The sequence below is a fragment of the Ischnura elegans genome, chromosome 12 (genome assembly GCF_921293095.1).
Source record: "Ischnura elegans chromosome 12, ioIscEleg1.1, whole genome shotgun sequence".
NCBI classification, from domain to species: Eukaryota; Metazoa; Arthropoda; class Insecta; order Odonata; family Coenagrionidae; genus Ischnura; species Ischnura elegans.
Window position 1 is genome coordinate 35,996,957 of NC_060257.1, and position 17,015 is coordinate 36,013,971.

Below are 17,015 nucleotides of genomic sequence, written 5' to 3' on the forward strand. Positions count from 1 at the left end.
GGGAGTTGGCCTTCTTGTGAATTGAATAGGAAACTACATGAAGGGAGCGGACACTGCCAGAATACTTCTTAAAAACTCCGTGAAAGACAACATTAATCGGTAGAATGCTTAATTATAACAATGATACAAAATGCCATGACACAACGTTTCCGGATTCCAAGACGGAATCTTCGTCCTATAAAACCCATCAAAAGTCATTCCCATCTATAATGTGAATAACCTATGTATGCCAGATTTGGATAAAAGACTGCGATAACTAAGGTTTCCAATGACGATACGATGAACTTATATATTCAAATCAATAAACGTAGTCGGTCGACGCTCAGTGCTCACTATAGATATACGGAAATATCCAGGACATTAACTTCAAATTCGTTCAAATCTCCAATAGGTGAAGTAAAAATCTATAGATCTCATGGATTGTGCATTCGAATATCAGGTTTCATATAATTGTTACGGAAATTCGATATTTTAAAAACATTTCACAAGATTTTTCATGGAAAATATTATTACGTTATCATTAAGGGGCTTTAACCGTCTGTAGCCAGAATGGGAATAAAATGAAATAGGCAAAATCAATGCCTCAGGTACGAGGTTTTAGGATGAAAATAGAGGGGAACTGGCAAAGACAAAATAAAAAATTCATTGCTGATTTCACATATAGGTCATTAAATCGGACGCAGGAGCACTGTCGCCTCATACTATCGCCAACTAAATAAGGTACGAAGTTTCTCTTCAGTTCCTTACATAAAAATTGTTAATAACTTCTTTGCCTAGACACAAACCCACAAATTTTTAACGACTTAATTGCCCAACCCATGGTTCCTCAAACTATGTCCCGCGGTTTACTTGTATTCCAAGGAATGTTAATGGCTTTCCCTCTTAAACTCAACTGCGAGCCATCGCCCATCGAAAATTTGGTCGCAACAATTAGCTCACGAAATTAGATTGAAACAGATTAAGTTAGAGCTTGAAGCTAACCCAAGTAACGCAGTCCAAAAATAACTTTTCTGATTGATGACTATAGTCCGAGTTTTACTACCATCGATAAAACATTAAAATCATATGCTTTTATTATTTAGCTTTTGGAATAGAACGTCTGTTTCTCGTACAGAGGCTAAGTAAGCACTTTAGCACCGCCTGGGCTGCAGTTGTAACTTTGGACGCTATCGCTTGCTTTGTCAAATTCTCTAAGAGATTTGCTTCCGCTACAGATGAAATAATGCTACCGCTGGCAAGATACCCGACAGATTGGGAAATCTATGTTCAGGTCCTGGCCAAATGAAACAAATAATTTACAGCGCATTTCCTACTCCGTAAAAAAAACATGATTTTTGACAGTAACAGTGGTAAAAATACGAATATGTACACCTAGAATGGCACATTAACACGATACTGGAGGGCCCTAGACCCGCACTTCGCCAACAATTTTAACTATCGAACGAAAAATGTCTAGGGTTTTCCCCAACACCTTCATCTCACCAAGATCTCGGCTGTGTCGCCATCTACTGATGTACGAGGCAGTTTTTCCAACATTTTCCTTCGCTGAACCCTATTCCAACCTCGCTATTTTTGCAGACGCAAGTAATTGCGAGGGGAAAATATCCATCTGGAGATTAGAAATGATAGCTCTTCGAAAAGTGGTATCCTCGCAGGAAAATCGATGTCTCAAGGAGTCAACTACGAGGAAAATATGCGGAGTCACGGACTTTTCCAAGGATTTCACCCTTCCTTCATTCCGATACTGAATTTTCATGATGGAGGAATTTTTTCGCTCCTACATTCCTTAACTTGAATCCAAGTCATCACAGAAAGCTGTTGCAGAACGCAAGTTGTCACTTCTTTGCTGGAAATGTGAACCATTCAATATAATGACTCTTAAACTTGACGGTTAAATAACTTAAGAGGTGCAGGAAAACGAAAATCCCCAACGTTAGGCATTGAAAAATGTGCATACATATTAGTCTCATAGGAACAATTTTTAGAAGAATTAATTATTTGAATTATTCAAAGCATTATACCGTTTAATGTAAGTTTACATGTAATAAAAACTTACTTCTTCCCTGTAAAACTTACATGTAATAAAAACTTCACCCAGCCTGTCACGCCTTGCTTATTGAATTCTCCGCTTTAATCCGAAGTACGTTTTAATTTCTGCATTCAATTCATGAATCTCCGGCTACATAGCATCTTATCCCACAATATTATATTCGGCATGATAGTATAATGTTTGGTTATTTCCCGGCGAACAATGAAGGTAAAGATTTCTCGGGGTTTCCACCGGGTCAGGTCCTCCATGTCTCCTTCCAACGTGTCGATAAGAAACTCGCACATCGCCTTCAGGATTTCAGGAATCCATGATATCCATCCAAGAAGACATCCATTCAAGAATCCATGATGGGCGAGTTCCTTATCACAAGGTTGGAAGGAGACATGGAGGACCTGATCCGGTGCACAACCCGAGAAATGTTTAATAATATTTCCAGCATGTTTGCCTCCTAAGCACTCCATGCATAAACACGCAAACACATCCTCTGCCTCCTTTTTATGACCTCTTCAAGCAGTCTCCTCTACCCACCATGTTTTGCATTTCCTCGTTCTTTTTCCTCTCCGTCATTCTTCCCCATACCCTACTCTGAAACGCCTCCATTCTTTTCTCATCCTCTTTCCACGGCGTTCACATATCCTCACCGTTGAAGCGCTCCGCTCCAAATCAGAAACTACGCTAGCCTTTAGTTTACAGTTTTGAAAACACCTAAAAAATCATTTGCGTGCTTAAAGGCAGGCAAAAAACATTCAGAGTTAATCAGCTATAACTTAAACAAGCCGTTGTAACTTTTACTGCGAGGCCAGGCATAACGCAATTCCGATACTGACTTTCTAAGATGGATAGTATTGCTCCTCCCTAAGTTGGCACTACATTATCCGATTTCATGATTAAATACAGCAGATTATTTCGTCCCCTTATTTTGGAAAAGAGAATTGTAGTGCAAACATTTTTAAGGACACGCATACGGTAATATGATAATGAAATCATCGTTTACTCCATCAATATGGCTTTAAAAACATTGTAATTAATAATATCTAAAATCAACACTAAAAAATGCCCGTACCCGCTTAGTATGAAACCGATCGATACAATAGACAAGGGTATGTATCAATTTCGACAGAAGTATTAATTGAATTGGATTTCTTCATCAGTAAAGGAAATGAATATATAATTTGTACGTTCAGAAATATAACAAACGCATTTTTGCATCGCCATATCATCATCTTCATCAAGGTATCTTCAAAATAAATACAAAATTGCACTGACTGCGTCAAATATTATAATGATCCATCGACAATGAATATTGACCTACTTTAAAATGATAGCATCCTAACATATGCATCTTTCTTCTCCTACATCTCTGTCGAATAGCTCTGAGACTTCTTCCAAGTATCATTATAAATGCCCATAAAATCCATCAGAAAGCTTTATTATGCTGAGTACACATCATACAGGGATAAATAACATCCCATCTGGTTGCGACACAAAGCGCATGATGACTTAATAAAACTGATGGCTGAACACTAGGCACTTCAAATGCTCTCATGCACGCAAAGCCACTCTCTATTCGCGAAGTGCAGAGCGGGAAATGCACGAGGAAATGCTCCCCAGACAACTATAATGCACTTACGAGCCATAGCGGCATCTTAGCTAGCCGCCCACTCAACCATGCGAGATAAAAAATGAATTTTTTTTCCATCTTTAAAATGATTAAGAAGCAGCCTGCCTTGGGGTATAAGGTAAGTGGATTCCCAGAGAGCGGAGAGAAATCCCACGCGACCTTAAGGAAGACAATCATGTAATTGAAACCGGACTTAACGCAATGAAGTCCCATAGCGACTTCGTGGCTCAAAACCAATGTACAATCCACAACAAACTTTTACGTCGTTCATAAACAGATGACTTTTATGATGATATGGTTGTAAGGCACAAAATAAGAATAATAAAAAATATATTAACTCCCACAATAGGTTAGAGTGAATTTATTTTCATGCTGACAACATGACTGCAATTCGCTTGATCCCCGGTGAATTTTCATGCGAGCTATTTTCTTCAGAATAATCTTATCACAAGTTGTTAACCCCACATATAACTTACACGTATTAAATGGACTCGCCATGCCGGACGGAGTAATATTTTCATGCGTCTACCATGAAGAAACGGAAGGGGATATTCTTTGTACGTAGGTTCTAGGACCTTTTCCAACCAATTAAAAAATACGTAAATTACTACCACAATTTCTTTTATCCCAAGAAACTAGAAGGGGGATCCAATTAGAGCACGATTAATGATCTCGAGCTATGGAGCTAGACGATAGGGGAAAAACAGCTAAAATATATGGGTAATATTGTGTTTTAAGTTATTGCTGGAGCAAAGAACGTTGTAGAGATAAATAAAATTAGCAATTTTACCTCATTTAAAGTTGTGATTGCATAATCAAAATAGCATAAGTATATTTTTTCAAGTGGCTTGTCATACATTTCGACTACATAAACGCAACTTTGACATAATTTTCTAAGTTTTAGATGCCAAAAAAATCATGTTTCAGTGAGCTACGAAGTTTCCAGAATACTGCGCAATGTTTGAGCTTACACATACATACACTTCAAGCTGAAAATAATTAAAAATTCACATGCATCAAGGTAATAGCGTAGTTTAATGGACAGTAGAACATCACCAAAGAAAAATAGGAAATGGAGAGAGAAAAGATGATAGAAACTTATGGAAAAATATTTAAACATTTATAAAAAATATTTAAAATTTATTATAAAATGAAAAGGAAAGAGCTTTAACAATCACTGAAGTCACCACCAGCCCATATTTTGAGCAATGAGCAGATAAGGAGGGTATTATGAATGCCAAATAACAATTAAAGGATAAACTGAATGTGAAGGAAATGAATAGAATTCACAATCAAAAGTGGATAAGATGAATACTGACCTTGACACTGGTATCCTTGCTTTCCAAATCCCCTAGAAAGAAGAAAAGAAAATTAAATTAAAAATTGAGTAAAAATAGTTAGATATACGTTATTTCTGCATGTCTACCGCTAATCCCAATAAAACATCTATAGCATCACAAGGAATTTCACAACCTTTACCATTAAACTAAAATCAATCCATTTTCACAAACAGAACCCATAACCACTTCTAAGATACCGCTTTTTTTTAATTCCTCACTCTATTCTACCGCTGGAAAAGTATTAAATCATAAAAATATTACAACATCAATCAAAATGCGAAAGCTTAGTCACAACGATAGATACAAATTACACGATTATGCTTCTACCCACGTAAGGGCAGTATGAACTAAGTACTTTCTATTGCAATACATTAAAAAGTTAATTTAGACCCCCACCTTTTTACTACAACTTAAAAGAAAAATTTATCAACAATTAATTTAAAAAACTGGGTTTTTTAATTAAAAGTTTAAAAAAATTGCCGTAGTTTTTCCTTTTAATTTGAATAAAAATGTGGTGCTTAGCTTCATTTTTTAATCTTATTTTATACATTTTTCACAATTTTATTTTATAAAAGTTACTATTAAGATACCATAAAAAAGAAAATAGCAAATCCTAAAACGATGAAAGACGTGCAAAGCCAACTTGTAAATATATTTTTAAAATATACGGTAAGAGTGAAGACAGAGCCCGGATTCGAACCTGAAATATTTTGCAACGCAGTCGGACGCGTTATCCGTTGCGCCGTAGAACACCTTGTTGAATAGGATGGCGCGAAAAAAATCGAGTTACAAATTTTGTATCGTGCCATCTATGTACCTCTCCTATAACCTATAACTGATGAAAAAACTAGTAGAAAACTATCATTAAAAACGGAAAAAATAAACTCAAGCAGCACAAAATCAAAGCAGACATACCCGAAGAAAACTTGAAATTAGTCGTTTCCTTCTCTCTTCTCTATTCCTGAGAATTTTCTCCCGTTAAATATCGCCGGAATTTCGTAACTCCTTTTCAAAAATGATAATCTTTAACGCAGCCCCCATACCATAATAACTGTCATCGATTGAATCACATTCCACGCTAACAAGGCGGGTAAAACACTGAGCAGACTTGGCCAAGGCTCTTATGGCCGATTAGTAGCCGATTAAAACATCAGAACATCTACAAGCAATGAACACAATCACGGCAGATGCCAATGAAACGGCTTTCTGATGATAAGGAAAACCTGTCACACTTAAAACCCGCGTTTGCTGCCATAAAGGCATATTACTGGTGAAACAAATGACGTTTAGAGCTAATGCAGTTGAGAACAGATTAAGAACGTATTGTATCACTTCTAGTAAGAGAAAATAATCCATGTTTATAATAGATGATCTTAAAAAGAACGGAAAAAACGGCACCAGCTGCCGTATGTACATGGTACCTAGTATGTGCATCATCTTTCCATATACGCATAAACACGAGAAAACATAATATCGAAAACTAATGAATATAACGATTAACCAAGAAGCAGTTCCTTGTCAACAAAACGATTAGTAAGCCTGCTTGTCTAGACGGTCTAAGTTAAATGTCTTCAACATGAAGAATAAAAATCGTTTCAAGTAATGGATGGGGTATGCGAAAACCGAGAATCGAATTATCTAATAAGGTACCTACTCTAAAGACATCCACTCTAGAACGTTAGGAAAATTTCCGTTCGGCATATCGTCATTACTTCAACTACTTTTGCTACAAATAGTACCATTATCTTCACCTGGTATCTAAATTATTGGTACCTGGTTTTATATTTTATAGGTGATAGAAAACATATAAACATTTTGCTTAATGATTCGCAGAGTTTAGAACCTTGCATTTTTAATCCATTAAATTTCAAAATACCAATACAATTGGTATACTGCGAAACAGATAACAAAAAATTAATTTACTGATCCAAGCAAAATTTTGGGATCATTTAACATTGCATTCCATCACTAACTTTTACTAAATATAATTAATATAGAAATTGGGGTCACGCAAGCGAAAAAGAGAAATGTTACAAAAGTCGATTATTCAATTAAACATAGCGATGGTACTAAATACAAGAAAATAACCTTCGATTTGAGCTAAATTCCCCACCTCCAAACCAAAAAATAACGCTCCATGAAGTAACGCTTCAGAGACGGCATGGATGAGGCAAGTAATGACACAATGGCCACATGGGACGAACTTAATCTTCACTACAATTTCCGCGCAATAAACAAAATTCTTAATCATTGGCATAATGCGCAAATTTCTTAAACACCAAATTATGTTTAACTGCCTCCGATATCGCCCGCCATAAGCTACGAACTACGCTAATTATTATTACATAAACAAGTAACTCAGATTTATTTTCTTAAAGCTTAAACTAGTTGGAACACTCATTGCTAGATTATTCCGGGTTCATAGCTTTACTTTTTAACGGCTCTCACAGTATCAATAACCTAGGTGAAAAGCGTCTAAGCTCACCATCCTGATTTCATACGTGGTGAATGACTTGGGTAATGGTGATCTTATAGAGTTTTCAGTATATTCTAGGGCAAGGATTCATTGCGCAGAACATGTTAATGTGCAGTCACTACGAGACATTTTTCATTATGGCGTTGGCATGAAGGATAAGTGGTCTTTTAAAAAAAATTATGCCAGTTTTTCAGCATACTTTGATACTATTTCGGACCGAAAAATGAATCAACGACGTTGAAGCAGCAAATATTGGTTCGTCATCGCCGAATGTTAACTTTATACTCCATTTATGAATGAAAGTTAAGTTAAGAATGAAAAGTTACATGATTGAAATTGTCAACAATGTTTAGTTTTTTTCCCTCATGTTGCCACGGCGTTGGCGGAAAAAATTAAGATAATCGTTTGTTTACAAAATAAATCCCGCATTGCGTGGCATTTTAACGCCAAAACAGAGAACCAATAGCCCCTATTCATTTTCAAGCGTGACCTTTTCCACCGAGACATAGGGTCCCTTAAGTTTCGCCGTTACCATATCCTAGCCCATTGACAGGCACCTCCGTGGCCAATATCAGCTTTTAGGAAAACTTTGAAAAATATTCTCAACTTTCAGCGACGCTAGGGTTCATCAAGTCTTACGTTTTCCTTCGGCGACTCGGGATTCTCTCGGTCGGAACTAATCGAAATCCCGAAGAAGCGATAAAGTTTTCATACCCTCGACCCCCGACCGCGCGGCGACGGTCCTATGTGCAAGAGGCAGGCCCCAATGGACCGAAAAGCTGGTGGAGGGTTTCGCTTTCGAAGCGATGTCTCATCTCCAAGGGAAAGGGTCCTAACTATTTCCCGGATCGTAAATTCTAATTATGGCGGGACGATAGATTCCCAGAAGTTTTAAAGGCCGTTTTACATGGGGCACATCATTGCGCACGTTAGCACAGAAAACATTCGTTGAAATTGCGAGAATGCAAGCTAGGAATTAGAGCAGGGGCTATTTTACCGTCTCGCGCACATGCATTTTCACATGCGTTCTTGCAATTCACTGCTTTAATTGACTCAATTTTGACTGTGCCTTCGTACATTCTTCAGATTGCACAATGACGTGCACCGTGTAAAACGGCCATAATGGAAGAGAAAGAAGAGAGGCGACTGACTGTGAGCTGAACTGGTCTGCATAGGCCAACCATTCCCAAAAAGTAGTCCGCAGACCTCTTAAGGGATGAGGGGGGATATGATACTTATTGTACTTCTTAAGTAGAATCCGATACTTACTATACATAGGAAATACAAGACCTTATGAAAATCCGGAAGTCGCGCTGAATGAAGGGAAATGGTGCACGATTACTTAGTTGACAACATTGGTGCACAGCAGCCTCTTCCAAGCAAGTAATTATCCTTTACAGCGATGGATATTTTCCGAATCTTTCTCGACATGTCCCAAATACTGATCTAAAGCTCCTCCCCAGACAATTTGACATGCACATTTGCCCTTGATATTTTATGTCGTAATTGATGTTTATCGTCCAATTTTCCAGCCTTTATATCAACTCACCAACCTGTCTGTTTGTCTGGTACAAATCTTGTAACTCAAATTTGACTCACTTCCTGTGAAGCAAAAACGCTGAAATTTTGCACACTTCTTCATTTCCGATGACAATACATGAAAATATAACTTTTTCTCTCCAACCCCCCTTTAACCACCCCCCAGTCAACCTATAGCCCCCCAAAACATGTTTTTGATCTAAGAAGTTCCAAATGGTCGATTTTCGTGTTTTGCGACCACAGTAAAAGTTATCCACTTTAGGCATATCCACATAGTAGGCATTTAAAAGCATAGGGGTGGCATTTTGAAACATAGGGGGCTTACCATTCACTGAAAATTTAATAAATATAGTGACTTTTTTAATACGTCACTTTTGGTTTTTCGGGGTCACTGAGTTTTTTTGCTTTGTGTCATATATAAACGTTGCTCATCCCCTGTAATCTAAATATAAAGGCTGGTTTTTAAAAAAAAATTTTTTATAAGAGCTTATTCTTTCTCCTATCTGAATAGCCACACTCCAAAATTCCTTTTTTTTTCTCCTATTCATCCATATTACTCCGTGTTTCTCACCATTAATGTTTTAGGGGATACTATCGCCTATGTCAAAATTGTGATTAGCGAATTGGGTAATACGGTCTGTGGGTTATCATAAGGGCTCTCCGAAAGGTATGGAGAGGAAATACGAGTGCTGACTATATATAATGGAACATACTTGTTTATTCTTAGCCATTTCTTAAGGACAGGCCAGGAATGCATTCTACTTTTGTGTACTTGATTTTTTTTAACGAAGTTGATACACGTTTAATTTCAAGCAACAATTTTACCTCCAAATATATTGGCCCTGCTAAAGCAAAGAAAGTATCATGTGCATAGGAAAAATTAAGAGCTGTACAATATATCACTGGTTGGTGCAACATTTACGTGAAAACATGCGCTACCGAATGGAGGTCGTTTGAAAAATTAATGAAAGGTTCCCGAAGTGTTGATCCTATGGAGCACGCATTGCCGCCATCTGTCCCTCTTTCAGAGACCGTTCTACCCTCCAAACGGGACCCTTGTGTTCCATATCCCCTCATAATTCGCTTCAATCGCATGCTTTTTCGCTTCTGGCATTCCTCGACCACCATTCTTCCTCCCCAAACCATGTCCGGCATTCCATCGTTCCCTCTTCTCGTGTTCCTATCTCCATCATGTCCGACAATCGCATCGCAAATATCCCTACAGCTTCCACATCATTCCACACCAGGGTCAAAATTTCCATGACGATGCCGAAAATGCGGGGGAGATACGTGCGATGAAATAACACCAAAAGAGAAGAGGACTGGACGAAGAATAAAGTACATCTCTAATCAAGAACACGACGACAGAGAAGGTGAAAACGTATTTCTGTTATACCTTTAAAAAAAATTATTTCTAAGGCTGGATTAGAACTGAAATGTTTTCAGGTTACCCTCAACAGGCGAATACGGGCCTGCACAGCGAAAATGTCTCTTAATAATGGAATAGCATTGTATCGTTTCCGGATAAGTGCAACCAATTCCTATTTATTTTCGAAACTATTTCCATCAATTTCTAATTTGTTAGAGTAAAGGCGTTAAATTATCTTCCATGCTGTCAATGACATTACAGTGCATTATGAAATGATATAACCAACCTGTAATGTGACTAGGTCAAGTAGATGTCAGCTACATATTCATGCGAATTATTTTTAGGCATACCTGAAAAGACGTGTTGGGCAGTTAACGGTGGCTAAAGCCGTTTCAAATACAACTAATTTTGTCAATTGCATGGGAAACTATGGTACATAATTCTGTCTTTCCGTTCTAATATTTCATTCTTTCACTTTGCCTACTCCTTTCGTCGATTTATAAACCAGCTCCTTGCAACGTCGCATCATCATAATAATGCGATATGTTTTCTTGTCTATGGATATTTTCAACTGTCACATTTTTGGCCGATGCGATCTCAGATATACTGAAGATAAATTTTAAGTCGAACTCATGCCTTTTGACTGAGTTCTATCTATAATTTTCAAGCACCTACAAGGAGGGGTTCCAGCTTTCATCACCGATCAATTTCATAGAAGAGGGCATCTCTTAGATACAGTTTAAACAAGAAATTCAAACTTGGCTCACACAATCGTTATGCGAATTGCACTCTAATTTCCTCCTTAACACTTAGCACCCCTTGAATTTTCTTGGGAATGGTACAGGGAAAATATATTTTAGTGCCATTCGGAGGCCAGGTCTAAGTAATGTAACTGCATAAGTAGTTAACTGCAAGTAGAAAAAATGCTGAATAAAAAAAAAACATTTCGTACCTTAAAAACTCGCCACTTGACATTTAGAGGTTTGGTTGTCTTCAGTTTAAGGTGCCTTGCAGCTCAAGCTTAACCTTCCATCGATAAAAACTTTTGAGATTAATTCTTGGGCAGACGTAACTGCTTACTCAGAACGGGATACGAACTCGCGACGTTATCACTCTCGCGAGGGATCGATCACCCTGCTGTGAGCTCCTTTACATCAGGTCCCCCTAAGCAGACGCGAAGCTGTATAATGCATTTCAAGGGAAATGGTCCCGGCCAAAGAAGTTTGTTTTACGAGTCTCAAGCAAAATGGCCGCATGTAAATGAGGGAATTTTGGCTTTAATTTCGTCCGCAAAACGGAGTTGTTTATTCATCAATTCCTCTCTCGTTCTCTCCTTAATATTTCACCCATTTCTCCTCCCATTTCCTCGTTGCGAACCTCCCGACTCTACTTCCCCATCTACTTCTTCGCCAATGCGCATCGCGGGCTTCGGATAATCCCTTCCGAAAGCTCTCCGCGATCCTCTGTACCCTTCCATATGCCTCCTTCCTTGCAGTGTGCCGAAGCCCAGAGCCCCATATTTAGAGCATTTTCACCACCCCTATCTAACTCGCACGCATGAGTTTGAAGACGACGTTTGTGTGAAACCAAATGAATGAAGGGTAGATACACGAGGTGATGCAGCACAGAATAGGAGTAGAATGGGGATTGTGGAGTATAATACCCCACACATGGACCCACAGGTGGATAGGTTATGTCATAAAGCATGGCAATTATAATGATAATACTATGACTTTTCCCACTCATAAAGAATTACAGAATACCCTTTACAAAAGCTTTAACATATACAGGTTTCCCATATGAACCTGTTTCGGCGCTACTATCATACATTGTTCCATCAGAGCTGTTGCTATAAGTATATGATACGAATTTTCTTAAATTCAATGCATTGATTATTTTTATTTTCTTACTTTTTGTGCATTAAATTTTAAGAATCCAGTTACTATAAATGCATCAAAAACTAACACAAAATTGTAAATGAAAGAGATCTTGCAATATCCACTAGAAATAATAATTCGCAACTCGACGCGTTTCCATGCGTTCACTCATTTTCAATTGTGAGAAAGCATCGAAAAGAAGGACATTAAAGTAACGGAAATCGTCGTTTAGCAAATAAATGCTTTCAGTGAATACTTTATAAAATAAATTTTCTCAGGGTATATTTTTCAATAAATGTGGAACTAGCAAGATCAGATTCATTTATGGTGGATCGTTCCCACCACATCTCATATGAATCTACCAGTTTCATGTGCAGCATTAAAATGAAGGGAAAAATTGAAGCTGGAGTCCCACGATCCAGATTTAAGGACTTTAGACAGATTAAGGACAGAAGGAAAAGGCAGATCAGGGAACCAAAAGAACTAGTTTAGGAAGGAGAGAAATGGAGGGCTGCGGTATACCAATCTAGGGATTGCAGTATGTATGCGAAATCTCAAGACATTACCGTTCCACTTGAACATAAAGTAGATCACCATCTAACTTTGCCTCACCCTCACCTAGGACATATGCTTAGGACGTATCATTACCGCTTCGAACGGCCCTATCTTGCCTTTTTAACCAACGTATTACTTGCTAAGATCAAATGGATAGAATGTGTGAGTGATATCGAAGTTACAAGAAGAGAAAAGTCTTTTGAAAACCACGAGAAAGAGACGGCACAAGTTGATCAGCCACATCATGACATATGATGGTTTCATGAAAATTATCGTCGAAGGACATGTGAAATGGAAGAACGGCAGAAAAAGCCCTCGGATGAGATACATATAGCAGTTGATAAAGGAGGTAGAACAAAAGAATTATGAATGAATTAACAGACCAGCTGGGAGGAGACTTGAAAGGACAGCTTCATCAAACCAACCTTGGGATAGATGACTGATGGAGCTTAAAAGCTTTTGCTGTCATCTGGACATTTTGGAGAACAGATAGTAGAGCTAGCAACAACCATTTAAGTCACGTAGATAAAAGGTTAACCCATGAAAAAATACGGAGGTTAAATTTACATAGGTTAATTTTTTAGAAGGACCTATTGAGAACATAACGTCAAGATAATAGCCTCACATTTGACCAAGTGATGCGCCAAGAGAAAAGGAGGACAGAACGGAAGTGATGCATCCCGCAACACTCGTTTATGAAGATGTATTTTCACTAGCTATATTTTGTGCAACATACCTTTCGCAATCAACTTCTAGCATTAAAATGCAGTTGTGTTCATGCATTCTGCGAGACGCTTGCGGAAGCGTATTGTTGCTATTAAGCGGCAACCAACTACTGCGAGTTTCCCAAGCAGCTTAAGTGACCTTGCGCAAGTTCTTGTGAAAGTAACTTGTGCAGAATAGTTCCCGCATTAATGCAGCTTGAAGGAAACTAATTTAATGTTTAACGTGTTATTGTGGGAGAGAAAAGTATCAATGTAACAGATAGAAGAGCATTTTTTTAAATAATAGTGACAAGTATTAACCTTCCCATTTTTGCTAACCTTGACCTCAGAAAGAAAATAAAGTACGCTGTACGTTACTCTGAAACTTAAAACCATTATTTCGACACTTCTATCTTTATCAAATTGACCACGTGGTGGGCAACGAAGAGACAGTGTGAAACGTAAAATATGAAATTTCTTCGCCTATATCATGGTTCCACAAAGTAAAGCAACAAATGTTAAACAGTCTTCACCGAAGTATTTAAAAACAAATTATAACACCTTTATGCCCTATAATAATAAAGAAATAAACGTCCTTTAACAGTCTGATGTAATCCTACCGAAACACCAAGCAAGATCATAAACGACGATTGCCATAATCAAGTACGCAGTAGGCCATGCAATTTAGCTACGCACATTCGTTTTGCAACGGCAGAGCGTCAACGCACTTACCATGACGACTCGTTAATTTCTTGACTCGAACAAACAACACAGCCCTCCCTAAGGAGCTCCAAAAGAAGTAATCGATTATAAGGTGAAGCACTGGATTTAAAATACGATATTATATACGAAAACAAATCCTGTAACAACAGAATAACATAGCCACATCTTTTATTACTCCAACCAGTAGTACGTGAACATTCAATCAAGAATAATAGCGGCCCACAGATTCGCGGTCTTTGGAGCTTTCGGAGCTCCGATAAAAAAAGGTACAAATTTCCCGGCAGTCTGGCTATTGATTTTTCCTGTAACATTCTCCGTTTCATCTCACTGCTCCGCAGACGTTACCAAGGGGATCATTGATTACTATCGGGTCATTAATCACACACTTTGTGAATGACGTCCTTCAAAAGATCTTTCGACTTCTTCATTTCAAATCCAATCTTCTCCTCGTCGATTCGGCATGTCATTATTCCAGACGATAGAGAAAATACTCCTTAATGCTTAGTCTTAATGACGATAAAATGCTCACCTGTGGGTACGGGCGGAGACAGGCTAAATGTTTGATAGCCATAATGGCTTTCGGTACACCACTCCCGTCAATGACACATTTTCTAAAATTCGGAGGGTTGAATGTTTTCCAATATTAGGTAAGCATCGATAACAAAGTCCTTGCTTACAACTGATAAGTGAAAAGTACTAAAAAAATTAAACCGTCATTATTAAAAATCACCCTTAATACAATTAATTCAAATGATACCTCAATTTCGGTTATTACTTCTTTTCGCCATGGATTTTATTTCTAAATGCACGGATATTAGTCGCTATTAAATCACTGATTAATAACATTTTAGGGCATAAGTCTACATTCAAATTTCCTTTACAAAATCAAAAAATTATGCCACACAGTATTTACATGTAAAACGTTATATTTAGGTATTGAAAATTGCAATGGAATAACCATTTATTAATCAAGACTCCCACTGAGCCTTTGCTGCTCCAATCATAATAAATGTTACTGAAAAAAGCTCTTAATGTAATATTTTCCGATTTTTCTTTTCAATTAAAAACCCAAGAACACCAACGATTACTCACCCTTCAATTCATTTCCTCAATAACCGTTATTGTGTATTTCGGTGTGAAATAATTCGCTGCGAACATTATCCAACGGGAAAACAAAAATAATCAAACTTTACTAACTACCGGGAAAAGTATGTAAGGGTATTCAATCAATCTGTTAAATGAACATTTTCGGCAAGAAAATTATTATGCAGACAAATTTGCGAGCTTTTGTTTCGAATAATGGTGAAATTATAGCTCATAATAGGAAATTTTATACGATTTTATTTCCAGCTCCACTATGAATTTGGGGATGATACGTCAAAAAATGTAAGGAGACGAGAAAGCGAGAGATATACCCCGGAGACACCACTCTCAGAGAAATATGAATTTCACTGGCGTCCAGTTTGATTTGACTCTACGCAAAGCGACCGCTTTGAGACCATAAAAAATATAGCACGGTATAGTTCAACGTCATAAACGGAATATCACGATCCTACAAAAGTCCCATCTCGTTTTTTATTCTCTTTTTCCCTACATCCAATCCATGTTGAAATTAAATAGCCCCTCCTCCACCCTCTCATGGTCCTAACTAGATTCCTTAACGCAATTCCGCCCGCCGTCTTTCCAACCACCTTTCCTTTCATGTACAAGCTGCTCCCTGACAAAGGAACCCTATAAATAGCTAATTTCTATTTCGGTACAAATAATAAATCAGGAGGAATAATTTTGTAACGTATAATTCGCCCATTATAACTATAAAAATCATTCTTAGCCCAATTTCCCTCTAATCATCATTCTGACATTAATATTAATACTATTGTAGTCATAATTATAGGATTTTTTGCGCATTACTTTATTGCTCATATATTGCAAATATGACGCCATAATCATTTACAGTATAATTCAGAAATGTTTCCACCTTCATTCATTAATAGTAGTAACCGTTAGGTATTTGGATTCTTTCCTTTTCCCTCCAAAGAATAATCGGACCCTTCGTTTACCGAGATACTTATTGTGTGAAGATACCTTAGGGAATAAACGAGAAAAAACACAAAATTCTGACTTCATCGGAGAAGTAAGGAGAAGACTAGTAGCTAGGTTAGTAAAAAATAAAACAGAACAAAGGTCTGCGTATAAGATATAGGTATTTTAGTAAGAACTCCTACATATATATGGAATAGGAAATTATATACTTAGGTATCAGAACCCGTGAGGATTAAAAAACAGGCGCAGAGGCATATGATAGGTCAAGAATATATCTGCACTCCGCAAGGAAAATATTATAACACATTTTTCGAACACAAATACATGCTACTTGCGCCGATATCGTCGTAAAATGAATTATTGACGCACAATTTCACCAACAAATATCAACAAACTTTATTGATCAATCAGAAACGCTCCAAATGAAAGCAACAGCTTAGCGGAATATAAACAACACTTCCCCTCTTTGAGGAAGAGTGGTTTATTTTTTCATCAATTTTTTGACCAATTATACAAGCTTTATATGGTTTACATAGTTTTAGTAGAATGTAAACCACAGTTCCTATTCTCCTACAAATCCTACTTCCACAAATAAGTGCGATTTCCACAATTTGTGCCCCATCTATCTTCACGTATACCTAAAAGAGTCATGGCAATGTGCTCATTTCCTATGTTCATTAAGGCCGTTTTACACGGTACACGGAATTGCGCAATCTGA

General features: G+C 37.5%; 1 protein-coding gene across 2 annotated transcripts in view; it reads right to left on the reverse strand.

The window, feature by feature from the left end:
• The window catches only part of LOC124168764 (protein kinase C, brain isozyme), a 347,087-nt gene that overhangs the window by 108,115 nt on the left and 221,957 nt on the right, over positions 1–17,015 (reverse strand). For both annotated transcript variants that reach the window (XM_046547049.1, XM_046547048.1), the window contains exon 3: positions 4,991–5,022. In XM_046547049.1, the coding sequence (XP_046403005.1) occupies positions 4,991–5,022 (32 nt within the window). The remainder of the gene's footprint in view (positions 1–4,990; positions 5,023–17,015) is intronic.